At 40.3% G+C, this 21,957-nt stretch overlaps 3 protein-coding genes across 3 annotated transcripts; all 3 read right to left on the bottom strand.

Moving 5' to 3' along the window:
* Positions 1-24: 24 nt before the first annotated feature.
* On the bottom strand, positions 25-3,845 carry LOC112555885 (serpin B6-like). The gene is made up of 7 exons (XM_025224454.1): positions 3,730-3,845; positions 2,856-3,037; positions 2,200-2,351; positions 1,758-1,941; positions 1,224-1,466; positions 693-905; positions 25-456 (listed from the first exon to the last, which is right to left on the bottom strand). The coding sequence occupies exons 1-7, from the start codon at positions 3,788-3,790 to the stop codon at positions 283-285; spliced, it is 1,209 nt and encodes a 402-aa protein (XP_025080239.1). The 5' UTR covers positions 3,791-3,845; the 3' UTR covers positions 25-282.
* A 2,702-nt stretch (positions 3,846-6,547) lies between these two features.
* On the bottom strand, positions 6,548-9,369 carry LOC112555745 (leukocyte elastase inhibitor-like). The gene is made up of 7 exons (XM_025224243.1): positions 9,234-9,369; positions 8,894-9,102; positions 8,542-8,693; positions 8,037-8,220; positions 7,525-7,767; positions 7,025-7,219; positions 6,548-6,834 (listed from the first exon to the last, which is right to left on the bottom strand). The coding sequence occupies exons 1-7, from the start codon at positions 9,274-9,276 to the stop codon at positions 6,670-6,672; spliced, it is 1,191 nt and encodes a 396-aa protein (XP_025080028.1). The 5' UTR covers positions 9,277-9,369; the 3' UTR covers positions 6,548-6,669.
* A 1,084-nt stretch (positions 9,370-10,453) lies between these two features.
* Positions 10,454-21,025, bottom strand: LOC112555532. Its single transcript, XM_025223966.1, has 15 exons — positions 20,870-21,025; positions 20,501-20,676; positions 19,948-20,099; positions 19,395-19,578; positions 19,016-19,258; positions 18,582-18,794; positions 18,115-18,293; positions 16,087-16,120; positions 15,884-16,001; positions 13,108-13,289; positions 12,443-12,594; positions 12,001-12,184; positions 11,542-11,784; positions 11,108-11,329; positions 10,454-10,921 (listed from the first exon to the last, which is right to left on the bottom strand). Exons 1-15 carry the CDS (start codon positions 20,928-20,930, stop codon positions 10,670-10,672), a joined length of 2,595 nt encoding a protein of 864 aa, XP_025079751.1. The 5' UTR covers positions 20,931-21,025; the 3' UTR covers positions 10,454-10,669.
* Between the last annotated feature and the right edge of the window lie 932 nt (positions 21,026-21,957).

Raw genomic sequence — 21,957 nt, 5'->3', positions numbered from 1 at the left:
ATGAGCGAATACACAAAAAGAAAACTTTTTCTACAGCATTTATTCAACAAGAATGCACAGCTAAAATTAAACATGACAGAAAAGTCTCATTTATCCTGACGATTAGTTAATTATTGACCGAAAAGAAGTTTTTCCTACCAAGGGAGGTAATAAAGTTTAATTCTACAAATTATCATAATTTTTACGATTTGAACTAATTCTCCAATGCTAATTTTATCATAATAATTATTGCCATAATGTTTTGCTTTTGAAGAATCTTGCTGGAGTCATACAATGCAGTTATTACTGGGGGTCAGCAACACGACCCATAAAGAGGTTCACTCCGTTGGCCTTGTCCCGGAGCACGAATGCAAAAGCGTGGTCAGCCTTGAAAAGTGTCTCCGGGTCAGGCAGGATGAGATTCCGGGAAAAGGTGATGGACGTCACAGCGGCTGCCTTGGTTCCGGACTCCGTCACCTGATGACACAGGTGTGAGAAAGGTGTGCATGGACGTCTACAATGACAGGTAGTCAATGATTACAATAACAGTTGGCGATGAGAAGAAGGATAAAATAAGAGGAGGATCTTCCCAGATAGAGAGAAAGTCCTGGTATGTATCTGATCAAGCTCTTTCGAACGCACAAGCGCGCTCACACGCACGCACACAGAGAAAGAGAAAGAGTTGATGATGTACTGTTTCCCTAGACACTCACCTCGATCATTGCTTCGTGAAGAGTGTCGCTAACAAAAATACCTCCTCCGGCCACCATTTCGGAAAAGTTAGCCCTACCAGCTTCAAACATTGCATTGAGACCCAACGCCTTCAACGGTTCGTTCAACCCTTTACGCATGCGCAAAGTGAACTTAGGTAAGTACACTTTCCTAGGTATTGCATGTGGCATGGACGATAGGGCGCTTTCCAGGACCTGCAAATTGATAAATGGTTGTACCTTGTAAACAAAATAAACTAACATTCTAAAAGCCAGTTATAAACCTTTTTAGATTTTTCGATGATTTTAAACAGTAGTGTAAAACTTAGTAAAGTATGAGGTACTTAAAGTTGTTCAAAGCTTTAAAGGGTAAAGGTCATGTTCATGTAAATAAAGCTTTTAGTATGTTGTTTAACATATTAACAAGACAAAGGTTTTCCATATACATTTTGAACGCTACAAAAGTGATTTAGTTTTTTGTGATGCTATAGCTCTCACAAATAATTTCTACCAAACAACTTTTTATTCACATACCTGACCAGTCAACTTGTCCTCCATGTTTGTCAGACCGTTCTTGGTGTTGGGCAAAATGACGAAAAGACTGTAGTCACCTCCCTTGTATGGCAGTTCCAGAACGCGTGCGTCCAGTTCTGGAACGTTCTTCACGGAGAAACTTTCATCCTTAGACATTAGCGGCACCTGCTTGACCGCACCCGAGATGGTAGTGAAGTCGGCATCGTGGGTGACTCTTGGATCAAACATAGTCTTCCACGAGGCCTGAACAAAATTATGGGGATTTTTTATTTTTTATTTTATTTATTTATTTTATTTTATTTTTTTATTTATTTTTTTGCGTGTGTGTGATTATTTTTACAAGTTTAGATAAAAGAATTTATATATTTTTAGTCAAAGGAGTGGTTTTACAATACTTATCCTCCACCTACCATTTTAATAATAGTCATTAATGAGTAATTATCTTTCTAATGTTTTCAATAATTTGCTTAATACCAACGTCTGATTTAGAGAATATATTGACTACATACTCCTTTCCAACTGTCAGCCGCTAACCTCGAAAAATACTGCATTAAGAAGCATGAGGATGACATCGCCTGTGATGTAGCCAGGTTGTAGGAAGTTGGTGATGGCGTGTTTGGTCACCTCCTCCACCCACGTGTTGATGGCTTCCTCAGGGTTTGGCTTCTGGAAGGGCTTCAGAGCCGCCCCGTAGTAACGGTTTATATTGTCCGCGAAGCTGTTATATGGACAGACCAAAGATTTTAGCACCACTGGACAATTGTAGAATGTCATATACAGATAGTTCTGTTAACTGTTTACTCCATGATGTCAGTTGTAACAAATTTTTAAAAATCGGCTCAACTAAAGATGTAAGACTAGAACTAGAAATGATTCCATTTCCATAACATTTATGATAATAACAATATATCAGATTTAGAAAGATTCATAAACATGTTCTTCTTACTAATAATGTGTAAAAGTTCTTTAGTAATACCCGTCCGTGACCTTGACCTGAGCAGCATCATAGTACAGGGCATTGGCCATGCGCAGCGTGAGGTTAGAGGCGGGGTCATTTGTAGTCAGTGAGGTCATGAGGGTGTGAAGGTCACTGTGAATGTTCTGTCCAGGTTGCACGGCTAGTGTCGTCTGCATGATTTTGTTCACAAACAAATTTAGATGAGAAGCTCAACATTTATTCAAAACTACTGGAACACGAAATAGAACCAAATAAAAAAGAAAAAAAAAAGAAAAAAAAAAAGGCTAAATCAAGTGAATTAAGGACACTTCGAGATTTCTTTAGAATGAACTAACTAATGGTTCTGTTGTTGTAGTTAAATTTTTTAAATTATTATTATTAAAATATAGTAATGAGCTGATTGTCCTCTTTATTATCTTCAATGAGAATGTCACCCTTTTAACTTTGACCTGTAGGTTTTTTTTATTTTTATGCTTTGCGTTTCAAATATTCTGACTGTTCAGAGTCCTTCATTCTCTTATCTTGTTTTAGGAGATAACGAGTAACACAAATATGTAGTCAATGTGCTTCTTTGTGGTCAGTAAAGTAATTTTAGAATTGTTACGGAGGGACACACACACACACACACAGACGGCCAGAACTATAGGTAGATAAGGAAATGAGATCACATCTACCATCAGTTCCCGCTCTGTGACCCCTCCTGCCCCCAGCAAGGTCATGGTCAAGGCCGTATACACACTGAGTGGGGAGTAGATAATGTTGTCATGGTTCCCAGACACCAGACGCTTGTACAGCGAGGTTCCAAATGATGACGTGGACAATGAGAGCGACGAAGCTCGGCGATGTCTCGGACTGGCTGTTGACGATAACGAGAAAGATGATCCTCGTGCATGTAAAGAAACGGTTCATGTGCTTTTTACACTTCACACTGCGGATGTTCGAAGCAAAAATGATATCAAAAATATTTTTAAATATATAGTGGGAAAAAATCCCGATTAAAAAAAACCTTCGGATACCAGCAGAGTAATGAACCAGATGCAAAGGGGCTGGAGGCAATGGATGAAATAGTAAACATAAGATGATGGGTCTGCACTTACTCTAGAGGTCCCTGTCTGTTAATATGGCATTAAGCCGGAGGTAAGACAGTTTATCAGGGCTGGACATGTGAAAAGAAGGTAACAATGGGACTAGGGCTACACTCATGATAAAATATCTACAGTTTATTATGAATATTCCAATGTCTTATTCATTGTGACTGATTTACTTACTCCATATCTGTGTCCTATAGACACTGGCGCGAAATATAGTGAATATTATCGACACCAACAAATCCTCATCGAAGAAAAAATTACACTTTGTTTTTGAGATTTGAATCTTCACTTTACTGTTTACTTCGGCAACGGGCGCCGCGTGAGCAAAATGTCTTTCATGGCTCAGTATACTCATTCCCGAATTTGTTCCTTTCATTAACAAAGACTCCCTAACGTCTCCATCTTAATCACAACTCGTTACAACAAATTAATCAAAGACTCATTAAGGTGTACTTACCAGTGGTCACTGCCAGACACAGAAGGACAGTCAACGCAGCACGTAGTCCGGTATTCACCATGGTCCTGTCTCCTCCACACCAAGTCTGTGAACCATCAGGTGGCACCTGCAGGCTTTTATATGAACTGCAGGTTACAAGATATTTTGTTCCTATAAGATAAAAGTCATGTGATCGCGAGGGTTGGGTCACTCTTCCTTATCAACAAATACTTTTAGAAGACAGATATGAAGCCACCATGTTGTTTCAATGTGTAGATGAGTGGCGGTGGTTGTAGGGCACGGTGTCGATGAGCAAACTGTTTCCCTACAAAGTTTACCAGGTGAAGCAGATAGATGGCAAATGTCAGACCCGTTGTTTAAACAAGTTTAAACTAATGTCATAGCTGAAGTCTTCTCCCCTACAACATGTTTCAGCGTGGAGTTGTCTAGCCCTGTGTGCTAACAAACCCTTCAGTAAACCAGAGGGTAAGGTCAGAGGTTGCCCTCCATCTCTTGCTTCCCCTCGGGGTGTTTGCTGAGGATGGTGTTGCTTTTCATGCTGATGCTTACTGATGTGATGGTCAATTGAATCTTTGTACCTACCTCCATATTTAATCCCCAAACAACCAAACAAACAAACGACAGTCAACCAAGCAAACAAACATGGTGTCGCAAGGCTGATTTAAAAAAATCATTCGGGTGGATGGGGACGGTAAGGGTGGGCCGATGGCTAGTGATTTAAGTTCGTGTGTATGTGTGTGTTCTGGTGTGGGTGTGGGTGTGTGTTTGTTTGTATGTGGGGTAGGGGGCTGTGTTTGTTTGTGTGTGCGTGAGCGCAAATTTCTTATGACGACTGCTTTATCTTTTATATACTATGTATGTTGTGTGTGCTCTATCTTCCCGAACTTACATAATCTTCATTCCACAATAGTGTAAGGTTAACGAATAGGTAGGGATTTAATTAATCTTTAAAATAGTAAATGAGTGATTTATTGCTTTGATAAATAATCAGTTGATGGAAGGTCCCCTTCAACGTCAGTACCGGGGTGAAGCAGGGCTGCATTCTGTCGCCGTTCCTCTTCATCCTGGCCATGGACTGGATCATGAAGACTTCCACCGACAGCGAGAGGAGAGGGCTCAGATGGACCATGACTATGACAGCAACAACAGCACTGGAAGACTTGGACTTTGCTGATGACATTGCCCTGCTGTCACACCGCCACCAAAAGACATGCAGGAAAAAACAAAGGCCTTCTCAGAAACAGCTGGAAACCTTGGCTTGAAGGTCAGCACAAAGAAAACGAAAAGTATGAGAGTGAACGCCAGAGTCCAAGACGCATCAAACTAAATGGAGAAGAGATTGAGGAAGTTGACAGTTTTCCTGTCTTGGGTCCAAAATGTCAAACACTGGGGATGCGGAGGTGGAGATTCGAGCCCGACTGGCGAAGCCAGTCAGGCCTTTGCCTCACTCAGGAGCACATGGAAGGCAAAAAACATCAGCCAGAAGATCAAGCTGAGAATCTTCAAGTCAAATGTGATCAGCACCCTCCTTTACGGATCAAATCTTGGAAGATGACCAAAACCATCAGTAACAAGCTTGACGTCTTCCAAAACAGATGCCTCAGGCGCCATACTTAACATCTTTTGGCCAAAACACCATCAGCAACGAAGAACTCCACCGAAGAAGTGAAACCGAGTCCATCACACGCAGGTTCAACGAAGGCGTTGGCGATGGATTGGACATGTGCTCCGCCAGCAGACAGCAGACCTTTCCAGAGTCGCCCTACGATGGACTCCAGACGGCCGAAGAAAACGAGGCCGCCCAAAGGAAACTTGGAGAAGAACAGTGGAAAGGGAGATGAAAGGAAAGGGCTGGACATGGGGTCACCTAGAGCGGGTTTCAGCCGATCGACATCGGTGGCGGACTCTGGTTGAGGCCTTATGTGCAACCTGATGCACAAAGAGGAATAGATAGATAGATAGGAAGGTCATGACAATGTAAACTTTCCAAAAAATATATAGATATCTGCAGTTCTGTATTCTACTTTTTTTTTTCATAATCATGAGATTAACTTCACCAAGCAATTAAAAGTTACTGTAAAATTTATACCAGCATTGAATAATTTAATTACTTTTGGGTTTTTAAATACTTGCAATGCCTGAATTAAGTCCAGTTTCTGAATGAGTAAATTAAGCTCAGCCAAAATGTTTGTTTACTCTACAGTGTCTACACGGTAGAAGACAAGCAAATATTTTGATTATTATTTAAAACATGGGCTCTCTAATCTCCACAAAGGTTTCACAAAATTACCATCTGCTGGATGACTTTAAGGACACTTTAAAACTGTACATGTACTTGTCAGTAATCAGTTTCATCGACTACTGATTGACATGACATGACATGTCTCTGAGGTTGTCGGCAAAGTCTGGAGTTGCACGGATGCGATTGTCAACATGTGTTTACCTGTGACATATATCATTACTGGCCTACTTTTTTTGTTCGTGGACACTTGATACTTATACAGTCCGTGCATGCCAGAAAATTGTATTTACTTATAAATATCTGACACATAATCTACAAAGAAAATCAAAATACTTACTGTCTTCACACTTGCAACAACAAAGAGAACTTATTTATTTACTACAAGCAACAAGCGAAAACATTGTGTGGATATTTTATAATTTTCAGTAATATATTATGACAGCTTAAGACAAAATTTCCTGCAAAATATTTTGTAATTTCTGTACGCTTTTCAATTCTTGATCGCCGATAATCAATATAATTTTTGTGTTTCAGACTTTAGATTTTCTGTCTGAACTGGCAAAATATTAAAATAACTGAAACTTTAGGCCATTGTTCAACATCAGATTTGAAGAACTTTAATAAGTAATCAAATCCATAAAATGAAACCAGTCGAGATTACATGGTGCAATCTTAATTGTCGGCTGCTGAGGGGTCAGTCACACGACCCATGACGAAGTTGACCCCGTGAAACTTGTCGCGCAAAACGAAGAGGAAGGGATGGTCGGCCTGGAAGATGGCGCTGCGATCTGGTGAGGAGAGGGAAAGACCGGAACATAACCAGCGGAGGTGACGCCAGCGGCTTTAGTTCCTGATTCTCTGACCTGAGGACAAAGGTTTCAATTTAAAAAAATGTCACACAACGACGACAGCAATGTTAAAAAGCAACAACAATGATAATTACACAATTTGATAAGGACAGCGATGATGCCACCACCATCACGTTGACATTATTTTGAACATGTATTCTAATTTCTCTCTCTTTCTCTCTCTTTCTCTCCCTCATCGCCTCACCTCAATCATGGCTTCGTGAAGAACCTTGCTGACCGCATCGCCGGTGAGGTTGGCCCTCGAAATATCAAACATGGCGTTGATACCCAGCGCCTCCAGCGGCTCCTTCAAGTCACTACGCATGCGCAAAGAGAACTTGGGTATGTACACTTGGCGGTATTGTGGGACAGGCATGGACGTCAAGGCTTCTTCCAGTATCTGGAGATTGATAATAAGGTAGATGGCGATATTAGTTATTTTAGATGCAAGTTTTACCATTACCAGGCTAAATCAGTTATTTTGATGACTTTAGTTATTAAAGCAAACACTACTCATACTCCTCTACCTATGGCTTGTCTCAACCTTTGACAACTATCAAACAGAAATTATCAACTAAGCTAAAAGTAAACATTCACTTTTCTCTCTGTATCCCGGATGTATTTCTCAGCAAATTTGTTTATAATACAAACTTATTTTAGGAATATTTCTGATAAAATAGCAAATAAGTTCTATTATTTTCATACCTGGCCAGTCAGCTGGCTCTCCACTTCCGTCAAGCCGGTCTTGGTGTTGGGCAAAATTATGTAAAGGCTGTAGTTGCCTCCCTTGTACGGAAGTTCCAGGACGCGCGCGTCCAGTTCCGGAACGTTCTTCACGGAGAAGCTGCTTATTTGATACATCAATGGCACCTGCTTCACAGTACCGGAAATGGTTGTAAAGTCTTTATCCATGGTAACATCTGACCTGAATGGGGTCACCCAAGGAGCCTGAACAAAATAGAAAATAAGTTGAGAGTAATATAAGCTGACACTCCTTCCCCTTATAAGGCGAAGACTTGTTCTCGTCTTTCTCCCTCACTTTTTTCTATTCTCTCAGTCACTCATGTAAGCTGATGTTTGATGACCTGCAAAGACAGTCAAAATAATACTTTTCCATCTTTTGAAAGTATGGGATTTTCAGTAGTTTATTTCGAATGTTCAATGAAAATTTAAATCCCAAAACTGAACCAAAAATATTTAAGTATTTGAACTCTTACCTCGAAGAGCAGGGCGCTGAGGATCACCAAGTAAATATCAGGTGTGAGGGCGCCAGGAGGCAGGAAGTTGGTGATGGCGCCCTCTGTCACATTCTCTATCCAGTTATTAACGACCTGTTCCGGGTTAGATATCTCGTTCTTTAAAAACTCCATCTCCTGGACATCCTCGGCGTTATCTGAGTAACTATTTAGAAAAGACTTTTTACTTTATTAAAAAAAGACAAAATATTAGAAGAACTTTTCTTCCATTTTTTACATTTTATGTGTTTTTTCTTTGTAATAAACAGAGATCAAATGAAAAGATTCTCAAAAGCATACAGATAAGGTCATATTTATAGAAAACTGAAAATATAGAATTCTTTGATACCACAGAGGTCCTTTATGTTTGAAAACGACTTCGAAAACCAGGAAATGGAATTTAACAGAATAATGTTTGGTAACACTCAGCTTGTTGTCTCAAAGTATTGTATCTGTTCTACTTATTTACAGTCTACTAAAGTCATACCTAAATGATATGAAGTAGCGGGTGGGAGGATGATACATAGCATTCAACATGGTCACCGTGAGGTTATTGGCCGGGTCATCCGTTGTGGTAGTGGTCAAGAGGGTGTAGATGTCACCGCTAATGTTCTGACCAGGTTGTACGGCCAGTGCTGTCTGCAGACAGTAAACAAACTAGGTTTTACTCTCGGATGTCTCAGCTAAAAAGATATACAAGCAAGCTTTTCCTCTCTCTCTCTCTCATTCAGACACTGATAAGTTTAAGGATATACTGGGAACACACTGGTATATACGCGTCTGTTCATGCAGACACATCTATAGTTTCAAATATAAGATTACAGATCACGTGTACCTACCCTCAGTTCCTCCTCCGTTTCGCCCCCTGAGTTCATCAGATTGATGGCCAAGACATGGTACACGCTGATCGGGGAGAAGACGATGTTGTCCTCGTTGTCAGATGCCAGGCGCTTGTACAGCGACGATGCAAACGATGACGTGGACAATGAGATTGAAGATGGTGGAGGTGGTATAGAGGGGGTCACTGCACTCTGGACACACTGAAGACCTGTCCACACAGCAACAAACGGGTATCGTGTCTATGTGTCGATTTGAATCTTGTAAAGCGGAAAGAGCTCCAAATTAAGTTCTTCAATAAAAAAAATTCTAGACTAGAAGGACAAAATATTTGTTGCTCACCAGTGGTGACTGCCACACACAACAGGAGAGCCGACATGGCCATGTCTGTTGAAGTCTGTGAAAAGTCTTGTGAACACGAGTGAAGCAGCTCTGGGTGTGGATATAGCTGAGCTAGGCGTCACGTGACTGTAGACGTGTCTCGGATTCACCTCCACCTGTTACCAAAACTTCACTGTGAAGAAATTTAAGATGTTGTTCCAGTGACGTCGTGTTCGATGAGAAAGGAGGGAAAAGTGAGAAGAAAGACAATAAAAATAGGAAAAGAAATGAAGAGGCGCGAATCCAAAGCGATTTTCTGTCAACGGCGTCCAATGGTAAATCCGTTAAACGGAGGATGTGAGTTGTGTACTGAGGTCAGTCCCTCGACCTCTTGCTTAACCCACGCATTCTTCTACACGATCTCTTAACATGACATAAGTATTAAATAATCTACAACTCAATTTTTAAAGAAATAATGAAGAGCAGATTCTTTTCTTATGGCAAAAAAAAGGAGTATGCTATGGAGCTATGGGTAGTTGTAGTTTTCTGATTTGTAAGGTCCGTGTTCACTGATTTATTCATGCACTGATTAGTTCATTATTTTAGACATAACTTTTCGATTTAACACTGACTCGATCTTTCTTTTCATTCTTTCATTCATTATTTACGTCAAAAAATTTTTTTGTTTGCAGCTAAAAATTTACTCATACAACATTTTGTTTTTACCTGATTTTGCGTCTTATGTGTACTTGTCTGTATTACCTATTCACCTTTGATCAAGATGCTTTTATATTTCTCTAGTTTAAATATTTTTGGTAAGTCCATGTGTGACAACTCCAAATAATTAACTTGTCTATTCAAAAAATGTTGGGTTTAGACAATCAGGTCGTGGACATGTTTGAATATTTTCTGCAAGTTTTTTTTTTTTTATTGTGGTGTAAGTTCTTATCTACTGTTTATTGACTGTGACACTTCTATTAGATCGTCGGCAAAGTCAACGACATGTTGACCTTTGACCTGAATGAGTCTCGACCCACTTTTTGAGACAGTCCGTGTTTGCCCGCAGTTTTTGTTTACTTTGCATGTTATAAACATGTAACAGATAATCTAGAAACAAAATAAATTATTTTTTGTAAATTGATTGAAAATTAATTATTATATTGTCACTAGCTGCGACAAAGTACATACCGACATTCAAAGAGTGCTTATTTATTTATTTACCATAAACAAAAGTAGAAAAACACTTTTAATGGACATTTTTATTGTCAGACCATTCATAGATTACACGAGCAAAACGACAAGTTTGACAACAAGGAAAGATGTTTGTGCCATTTTATTTACTTCATGACCAAGGATCAATTTTGTTTGTTTGCTTGAGATTTGAAATTTTCTTTTCTTTCTTTTGTCTGAAATGACAAACTATTGAAGAAATCGAAACTTTAGGTCATTATTCAACATCAGAAGTTGTGTAAGTAATCAGCCTCACAACACGAAACCATCTGAGATTGCATGGTGCATGTTAATGCCCGGCTGCTGGTGGGTCGGTCACGCGACCCATGAAGAGGTTGACCCCGATTAGTCTTGTCACGCAAAACAAAGAGGAAGGAATGGTCAACCTTGAAGATGTCGCTGGGCTGAGGTATGAACGCGGCAGTTAGGGAAATACTGATGGAGGTGACAGCAGCGGCTTTAGTTCCAGACTCCGTGACCTGAGTACAAAGGTTTAAAAAGAATACTTCAGCTCTTACAGCCACCAAGCAAAAGCAAGGACGACGATAAAAAAATAATTTCGAATTCGCGCGAGCACGCGCACGCACTCACACACTCAAAAAAAAAAAAAAAAAAAAAAAAAGCTCTAGCATCTTCTTTTCCTCACACGTCTACAACCCTCTCACCTCGATCATGGCTTCGTGAAGAGCCTTACTGACCACCAGGCCCCGTCCACCCAGGTTGTCCACCATGCCGGTGAGGTTGGCCCTCGCGGCGTCAAACATGGCGTTGAGTCCCAGCGCCTCTAGTGGCTCGTTCAAACCTTTACGCATGCGCAGAGTGAACTTGGGTATATACACTTCGCGGTGTTGTGCGAATGGCATGGAGGTCAAGGCGCCTTCCAGTATCTAAAGATTAATAACAAATAAGATAACGGTCTTCAAACTTGTCCAATGACAATCATGTCAGATTTCAACAAGAAAGAAACTTATTTTGATGATTTTATTAACGGACGCAAACATTATCCATGGACTTCTATCAATGTTCCTGTGGCTTTCCTCATTCTTTTTATGATACTAAACTATTATCAAAATATCCAGTAGTTCTGTTATCCCCTCACCTGACCAGTCAACTTGCTCTCGAGGTCCGTCAGGCCGGTCTTGGTGTTGGGCAAAAGGATGAAAAGGCTGTAGTCGCCTCCCTTGTACGGAAGTTCTAGGACGCGCGCGTCCAGTTCCGGAACGTTCTTCACGGAGAAGCTGCCTTCCTTAAACATCAAAGGTACCCGCTTCACGGTTCCCGAAATGGTTGTAAAGTCATCATCCCGGGTGGCAGATGGAGTGAATGTGGTCCTCCAAGATGCCTGGACAAAATAGACAAGCAAACTAAGTTAAGAACACTATAAGATTTGTAATGATTTCTCTCCATAATTTTTTTTCTGTTCATCAGTCACTCATGTTCATGTTCTATCACCTGCAAGGACAGTCAAAATATTAGTTCACCATCTTCGTGTAGCATGACTGTCAGTAATTTAAATGAAGTTACAGCAAAACTGATATAAAGGTGTTGAAACTCTCACCTCGAAGAACACGGCGTTGAGGAGCATGATCACAGTGTCAGACTGGATGGAGCCAGGCTGCAGGAAGTTTGTGATGGCGCGTTTCGTCACCTCCTCCACCCACGTGTTGATGGCCTGCTCCGGGTTGGGTCTCTGGAAGGGCTGTAACCCTGTCCCGTAGTAACGGCTCATACTGTTTGCGTAGCTGTCAAACACACGAAAGGACCGAAAATTCTCTAATAAAGGTAAAAATATTCAAAATCTTAATTTGAAAAGAACTGGAAATATAAAAAAATTCTTTTGAAATGACAAATACTATTCAGTATGTAATAGGTTTATTTCGTTATAAACACACAAAGCGCCCAGAAGCAGAGCGTGTTTACACAATACGTAGCACAGACCAGAAGTTCTCATAAAGTATCTGTTTTATTTGTTTGTACTCGGAGTCCCCTACAAGCTATACCTGTCTGAGATGTGAACCTGAGCCGCATCATAGTACAGGGCATTGGCCATGCGCAGTGTGAGGTTAGCGGCGGGGTCATTGGTGGTCATGGAGTTCATGAGGGTGTTAATGTCACTGTGAACATTCTGTCCAGGTTGTACAGCCAGTGTCGTCTGCAGACAGAAAAAAACAGCTTATTGACTACACACCTTGTATGTCTAACTACATTTATATGTAATTTATATGGAAACTAGTTTTTAAATCATCAAAGCCAGAAATAGCACTTGGAGAATAAACACAGATTCCAGAAAATTTAAAATAAAGTAAAAAGTCAGAGTCGAAAAAGGATACGAATTCTTCGACTCTATATATTAAAATTTGTATTGTGGGTATTTTTTTAAATAATAAAAAAAGAAGAGTAAGGAAAACCCCACGTCCTCTTATCATCAGACATATGGTCTGTATTCTCGTCGGCTCAGTGGTTTTGTCCTCTAGAGTAGTTTTTAAATAATGTACAGGTTTTAACATCTGTAATCTTTATCTAATAGAAGATAAAGTGTATGACGAAATTCAGACAGCACGATTTCTCTATTTTTAACCGATATGTAAGTATAGGGTTAGAGTGCAAAAGCAACACACACATACACACTGACAATGCAGATATTACAACCAAACATTTTTTTTACCCTCAGCTCCTGTTCTGTATCTCCTCCTGCACCCAGTAAGGTCATGGTCAAAGCCGTGTACACACTCAGTGGGGAGTAGATGATGTTGTCCTGGTTACCTGCCGCCAGACGCTTGTACATCGAGGTTCCGAATGATGATGTGGACAATGAAAGATCGGACGCTCGGCGATGTCTCAGACTGGCTGTTGAAGGCGACGAAAGAAAACAACAAAAAAGACGATAATAGACGAAGAGAAAACAGAGAAAAAAACTCCTGAGATTTGAGTTATGATCATTCTGAACGAGGAATATGTCAAACGTTTGACCAAGCTTTGGAAAGCTATGTCAGAGGTCACAGGACACGGATGGTTAGGGGGTTCAGGATATTAAAACTTTTCTCAACATCTGATTCAAAATCTGTTTACTAATTTATTTCCGATACATTGAGACTTCTAGAAACTTCGTTTCGTTTTTATGCACCAGCACTTTGTTTAGTTAATAACCTTAGGAACGAATTGTGTTTTTCTTCTTCTCACCATTGCTTTGATGTGGGTCAACATTCTTTTATTTCATCAACTAACCAACTGCCTTCAAAATATTCTTAGGAACTTCTTCACCTAACATTTGAAATTGTTCTGTCTGCTTACCAGTGGTCACTGCCAGACACAGCAGGAGAGCCAACACAGCTGCCATGGTCTTGTCTGTCTGTATGGAAGTCAGGAGCGAGCAAGGTGCTCAGCTTTTATTTGTGCAACGACTCACGTAACCGTCCTTGACACGCGTTTACCTGAGATAACAGTCACGTGACTGTGGGAGCGGCTTGGCCAGGTGTGTCTAGCACCAGAAATTTTTTTGGGAGGAATAGTTATAAAATGTAATCTCCCAGTGAGACTGTTTTGACAGAAGTTAAGTCATTTTATTTATTTATTTATTTCGTAGAAAATGTGTTACCGCTGTTTTCATATTGTTTTATATTTTTATTTTTAATCTTTACTTTATAACTAGTCAATATTTATACTATTCCACTCAAATAGCAAAATATTTTAACCCGAAACTTGTACATTAGTACGAAACTATCGAGAATTATCGTTGTATATAACACAAACTAGTAACATTTCTTTACAAATATTGCTACGTGCGAAGACTGAGTGTCAAAGGTCACATCCCTCAAAGATAAGCTTGCATGGCACGGTCTTCCATTGGTCACGTGGGTTATGTTTTATCCGAATAGAAGCACGTGTAGGAGTTGCGTGGGTGTCACAGTAGATTTGCTGATTTTTGAGGCTGAATAACATGAATAACATGTAAGTAGCTATGTATGGGAAGATTTTAAAGATTTCATCTTGTCTGAGAATGTTATTGACCGGCTGGCATTTGACAACTGGATTGTGACATCACAAGATACTGGGATCTGATGGTCATGTTGTTATTAAGTCTTGCGGTGAGTCGTTTGCTTTAATTGTGAGGACTATGATATGTGTGGATTGTGGAAAGTACTGGAATTTTATTTGACAGCGAATATTTAAACACGTGTTTGTTGAGTTCTGTCGAGTGCTTTTATCGACAACTGATGAGCGATGACCTGTGACGTTTCCATGAACTGTCATGTGATTGTTGTTATTGTTGACTTGTGTGATTGCAGACTCTCTTAGTCCTGTGGTAACCACCTACTACTCTTATCTCTGCTTCACAATGGAAATTTCAAAAAAGGAGTGACGGATATACGCTTTAGAACATCTGCACTTTATAAAAATATCATCGATAAGACATCCGGGTCCAGGTCCAGGTCCCAATTTATTTACGACACTGTTAAGTTCCGTTAGTTTCAAAGAAAACGATGTCACTTTAATTACAACTACAGTCAAATCTCCCTACTATGCCACCTACCGGGACCGAGCAAAAGTGGCATAGTAGCGAGAGTGGCATAATACGGAGGGTTCGTAAAAACGGCTTTATTTGTTCAAGTTACCCGTCAGTCCAAAGCAGGGGTGGGCAATTAATTTTCCCAAGGGGCCGCATGATAAATTGGGATGGTTTTAGAGGGCCGGACTAATATAGTTAACTCAGTTTTACCTAATACTGTATGTATAGTATATATACTGGCGGGCGGGCCGGTCAGAGACAGGAGGCCTTTGCCCAAGTCTGGTCCAAAGCTCTCAAGAATCGTCGGCTTCGCTAGTTGTCTCCTGTCATTCTCCCCCTCACCTCTTCATCCTCCACCCCTTCCAACCACATCCGCGCACCTGCATCCTGTCGCTAGTCGACCCCCTCACACCTTCCCTCTGTCACGTGACTGTCACCCGGCCAGCTACCACTACCCCCCACATTGCCAGCCTCCACCCTCCCTGTGTGCGTGCTATGTTCCATCCACCTAACTGTAATGTCCCCCACTACCATACAGTATAATAATCGAGCACTGCGCGGAATTTCACAACTTGTCTTTTAACAGTCACAAAAAAGTGGCATAGTAGCGAGAGTCTGGGGTGGCATAGTAAATTTTTTTTTACATTGAATTTATAGTGGGGACCGAGCAAAAGTGGCATAATACCGAGAGTGGCATAGTAGCGGGGTAGCATAGTAGAGAGATTTGACTGTATCTAAACGATTTGAATGCTGCCAGTCCATCTTATTTTTTGTCAGGGTTACCACTATCGACTGCTGAATGTTGATTTTATTTTCTTTACTTTGCTTTAAAGTTCACAGTGGTAATTTTTAATAATGGAGAATATGAGAAAAATGAGAAAGCTAGTCATTCACTAGGATTTATCGTTGTAAGAAAACATAGATACTTGCTTACCTGTTGTCACTGCTAGACACAGCAGGATCAAGAGCACAGGACTGTGTATCTCTCCACTCATGCAGTTTGTTTTGTTGATTTGACGGCGGCAAAGGTGAGAAGAAAATAGTTGCACAGCCTTTTATATAGGGGAGGATATCTTTATATAGGGAGGATGTCTCAGGCTGTCGACCTTAAGGGGGCGTGATCATAGGACTAGTCACCTGAGTGAGATAATTAGCTGCACTGCACCTATTCCTGTTGACAACAGCTTTAAATGTCAGGATTTGTTTTTTTTAGGAGGGGGAGTGAGTGTGGGCAGGGAGGGCATGTTCCGCCTCTTGTCTATCATTATGTTTGCTGAAGATGTGTCTGCTCTCTCTCTCTCTCTGATTTATGTTGAATGCCCCCGTGGTTGTAAACAGGGTGATGTTGGTACATCTCTATTTTTCACCTTGTTTATAACTAAAACTAATGTCTATCATTATGTTTGCTGAAGATGTCACTGCTCTTTCTCTCTGTCTCTCTGTCTCTCTGTCTCTCTGTCTCTCTGTCTCTCTGTCTCTCTGTCTGTGTGTGTGTGTGTCTGATTTATGTTGAATGCCCCGGTGGTTGTAAACAGGGTGATATTGGTAGGCCCCCACTTTTCACCCTGTTTATAAATAAAACTAACAAGGGACAAACATTGAGTATGGATGACAAAGTGAAAGAAATTAACTCTCATGTAGGTGGAAACTTTATTCATACCATTAAAAAGATAAATCATACCTATATGAGGGTTAAAGTATGTTCAAAAAGAAATAAGATCCGGGTTGACCCGGAGTTCCGAGGGATTTGTATACAGACTCGCCACTCAGAGTCTCGATCCCCGGATCATGAAACGAGTTTGGTCGAGGTATCTGAGTGGAGTACTTCAATCGACAGATATCTTTGATATTTCCGAACTGTCGGTACGGCAACGGATTATTTGATGAATGTAGAGAGTGTATAAGAGTGAAAGGTCACCGTATTGAGTTCTGAATCTGTATTTTGATATTACGAATACACTAACAATATATTAGTGTGTCCTGACCTGCGGCAAAAAATAAGCCTGTCTAGCAGATAGTATTTTAATCCAGAGAATAAATGAAACTTCACCGAAACTTTCTCAATGAAGGTCAATCATCATGGGGAATTCTTTTCTTTGACTGTGGATATGCGATCTTCTCTTCTTGAAATCCAGTCTGTGAGCCTCTGGTATTCACATCCACATGGGTAATCAAGGTTTTTACTAATATTCAGCCCATCTCTGCCGGACATTTGTGTCCGCAATGTACATGCAAAAAGGTTCTTATACACATGTCCAGCAATTATTATTTTCTTGTTTGTTTACACGAATTTCTGATTGTATTCCCAGCCATTATGTTTGTGATTCACTTTCTGTAGTCTTAGAGAGCTTTGCCGGTACACATTCTCTAACAAAAGTTTACAGGAGAGTCCTGCTGACCATCCAAAACTTTGTTGCAAATTGTGTCCTGCAATCATCTTCCAACGACAAAGGTGTGTGAGATGCAAAAGTTTTCGAGAAATTTTAGCATGATTAATTTATTGGGTTGTTGAAACTTTGCTCAGTGAATTTGTGTGCATTTTTATGTTGTAATCTTCGAAGATAATTGATATGAGTAAAAGAGAGAGAAATGCCACTTGTGCGAGATTGTGTATATCTGTGTCTGATGGTGTGTAACTGAATGTTTTTGTGTAAACGTTCACAACATTTAAATGCAGACTACACAATACTTTGAAGAAGAAAGTATAATCAAAACTTGCTTTATTGTCACAAAGTAATAGCCATCAGTGCTATCATTGGTCTATCAACTGAAGTTAGTCTGGGCGGTTCTCAAGTTTACCCTGACAAGAGCAGTCAACAGTGTTTTTCGAAGACAAATGTTTTCAATCCACTCTGCATCATACTGTTTTGTTCATGTGCTATACTAAAATTATTATTATTGTATGGTGTGTAGTAATGTACATAATAATCGGTTACAATAGCTACTCTCATGGATTTCATGTATAAGCACGAAATAATGAAAATATTTTACCCAAAAGGCGCACTATCAAGTTAACCACTGAATAGTAGCACAAAGGGAGAGTTTATAGTAGTGTGAGTAATTTTAAAATAACTTTATATTACACAAAGCTTAATTTTTTTAATGTAACTAAAAATGTAGCTATGTGAAGCAAATAAGGAATCAGCTGAGGTCTCTCCATCCTACAGGGCACCTGGTGCGGGGTCAGCAACACGACCTACGAAGATGTTGATGGCATTTACCTTGTCCCTCAAGACGAGGAGGAAGGGGCGGTCAGCCCGGAACTCCTCCGCTGGGAGGATGATGGACGTGGCTACAATGATAACCGCCGTGACAGCAGCCGCCTTGGTTCCAGATTCCGTAACCTAGAACCCATATTGTTACAACTATTACAATTTCTAAACCATTATTATCAATAACGACAACAAAGATTTTGCTAACATATGTCATTATAAATTATTATACAACAATCATTATTATCGTCGATAAAAATAAAGTATTCTTTCAAAGGTTGTTTATTTATTTTTTTAAAAAGCAAAAATTAATCATTTATATATTGCCCTTTTGATAACTTTTGGCTTTTTCGACAACCGAATATATAAATTGCACTCGAACACACACACACACACACACACACACATATGCTATCTCACCTCGATTAATGCTTCATGGAGAACTTCACTGACGGCCACACCCTCATCAAGCACCATGCCGGAGAAGTTGGCCCTCGTGGCATCAAACATCGTGTCCAGTCCCAGAGCCTGTAACGGCTGGTTCAAACTTTTACGCATGCGCAAACCAAACTTTGGCAAGTACACCCTGCGGTTTTCTGGGTCTGGCATGGACGTTAAGGCTCTTTCCAGGTTCTGCGCAGGTATGACAAAATTGTGTTGGGAATAAAGAATAAATCGTAATCCTTAATAACAAATTTTTTAGTCTACATTATTTAAATCTTAAGTCAAAAATGAACTATGATAAACTAAATATATCCGGGTGGAAGTCCCATCAAATGTCCAATGTAAAAACAAAAACCACGCATACAGAGAATTTTTTTTACATCTGGAAGTGCATGTCCTCATTCACGTACCTGAGCAGTGAGCTTTCTCTCCAACCTCCGTATGCCATTCTTGCGATTGGGCAAAACAATGAAGAGGCTGTGATTTCCTCCCTTGTATGGCAGCTCGAGAACGCGTGAGTCGAGTTCTCGAACGTTCTTGACGGAGAAAAATCCCTGTTGGTACATCAAAGGCACCTGCTTGACAACACCCGACATGGTGGTGAAGTTGGCAGTCTGGGTGTCGGACGGGTCGAACATCGACAACCACTGCGCCTACAGGAGATCACAATGACATTTTTATTTGTATTTTAATTAATTTGTTACAAATAATTTTATAATCGATCACAAAGTATCTATACAACGCACACAATGAAATATAAACAAAAATATGGGCAGTAAACACACTTACTTCAAAGAACACCGCGTTGAGAAGCATGATGATGGTGTCAGGTGTGATGGCGCCAGGCTGCAGGAAGTTGCTGATGGCGCCCTCTGTCACCTGTTCTACCCAGTTGTTAATGGCCTGCTCCGGGTTGGGTCTCTGGAAGGCCCTTAGTCCTGTCTGGTAATACTGGTTCACGTTGGCAACGTAGCTGTCACGTAATAAAGGGGCGCTACTCATGAAGACTTACTCGTGGAAAAATCAACAATCGCTCAGGTGATTTATGTGTAACAAGAAAATATTTTGATTAGCATTGATTTCAAAAAAAAGTCGGTTAAATGTGGGAAAGATAACACAACTGACAAGTTAGCATGGGTTGATGCAAGCATTACACAGAGAAATAACTGTTCAGTTAAGAAGGTTATCGTTACATCTCACTCCCCCTTATTGTAACTTATATTCTGCTGTACTTTAAATTATCAATTACAGACAAAAACATTGAATCAGTGACAACGATCTTTGTTGACATTTTCTAGAGATAGATTGAGTCATGTGCCAAATGGTTTACTGACAGTAATACCTGTCTGTGAGGTTGACCTCAGCGGCATCGTAGTACAAGGCGTTGGCGATACGTAGCGTGAGGTTAGCATCCGGGTCATTTGCAACGAAGGAGGGGAAGAGGTTAAGGAGGTCGCTGTGAAGATTCTGGCCGGGAGATACGGCGAGTGCCCTCTGCAGGTAAAATGTAGCAGACAGGTAAACAGGTGCAAGAAACTTTCCTACTGAGAGGGATTGTATACTTTCACAAAAGTGACTAAACAGTAAAGTTGTAGTTTCAGGAAAAGGAACACACAAGTAACATGTAATACTTGAGTGTGTGAGCGAAACAAACAAACAAACAAAAACACACACAAACACACAAGAACACACAAACAAACAAAGAAACAAACGCACACAAACAAAAACACACACAAACACACAAGAACACACAAACAAACAAAGAAACAAACACACATAAACAAACACACACAAACAAACAAAGAAACAAACACACACAAACAAACACACAAACACACAAACAAACACACACAAACAAACACACAAACACACACAGACACTAGCTCGCATTGTACCCTCAGTTCACGCTCCGTGACGCCTCCTGATCCCAGAAAGGTCATGGCCAAGGCTGTGTACACGCTGATGGGGGAGTAGATGATGTTGTCTTGGTTACCAGATGCCAGGCGCTTGTACAGCGCGGCTCCGAACGACGACGTTGACCGCGAGATGGCCAAGGTGTGGTTGTCGCCTGCTGTAGAGGACATCAGCACCACAACTTAGTACACGTGGACTCTCAGAGCAGAACTTGTTAATTTTTTTTTCTCTCAACACCGCACATGTAAGCAATGTTTTTGAATTGTAATTTCTAATAACGGAAAGGATGAATAACTTGAGAAAGCGAAATTCACTAGGATTGATCGTTGAATAAATAAATATTTGCTTACCAGCTGTCACTGCTAGACACAGCAGGATACAGAGCACAGCGCTGTGTGTCCCTCCAGCCATCGTTGTTTGTTTGTTTCTGTTCCGGCGACACAAAATCAGATGAGAATAGTTGCACAGCACAGACTTTATATAGGGGAGGATGTCGCAGTTGACTGCCCTTCAGGGGAGGAATAAGTAAAAATGACAAGTCACCTGAGTCAGGGGATTGGCTGCAGTGCATCCGTTCCTGTTGACAATAGCAATAAATTTCAGGATGTTTTGCTCTTCTTTGTCAGGTTCCGCCTCTTATTTACCATTATGTTTTTTTTTCTCTCTCTCTCTCTGCTTTGTGTTGAATGGCCCCGTGGTCTTAAGCAAGGTGAGTTCTGTAACCCTGTACTTTTCACCTTGTTTATAAGTAAACTAACAAGGGACACTTATCAGTATTGGAAATATGATATCCAGCTGACTCCAGAACTTATTAAAGTATGATGACATAGCTGAAAAGGAAAGAAAGGAGTTATAAGTAGTCTTAATCCATTATTGTACATTGGCTATACTTCACCCAGCCTGCTTTTCAAACTTTTTGTTGTCCAAAGTCAGCAAATACTTTTATATAGCTCAGAAATATGATATGTTTGCACCAGTAATGATACCTTTGAGAAGTTTCACACCTCTGCAAATAAAAAGATTTTAAGGAGCCAAAACAACTTATACCTAACTTGCTGACATATGTGGAATATGGTGGATTCCTTTTGTTTTTTTATTTATTTTTGTGTTGGACTTTGGCTCTCTGTCTCTGTCTCTCTCTCTCTGCTAAGAATGCCACAAGCAAAACTCCAGAAGAAAGAATGCAATCCCTACTAACTCGAGCAAAACAACAACATAGTAACACTAGATTATATTTTATATAAATATTGTTTTGGTATGGTGTGGGAATGTCAAGGACCTTCAGATGATACATTTATTTTTACAAATCCTGAAAAAGATTTTTCATTTCCCACTCTTGATGTCAGATATCAGAATGCACATTACACTGCGCATTGTCTCTGTTATTTACAATGCACTGGAAATAAGAAAAGGTTGTGCTGTTAAAGTCTTTACACCT

Source organism: Pomacea canaliculata, linkage group LG14 (genome assembly GCF_003073045.1).
Source record: "Pomacea canaliculata isolate SZHN2017 linkage group LG14, ASM307304v1, whole genome shotgun sequence".
NCBI classification, from domain to species: domain Eukaryota; kingdom Metazoa; phylum Mollusca; class Gastropoda; order Architaenioglossa; family Ampullariidae; genus Pomacea; species Pomacea canaliculata.
The sequence above is the reverse complement of the archived record's forward strand: the minus strand, read 5'-3'. Positions and strand labels throughout refer to the sequence as shown.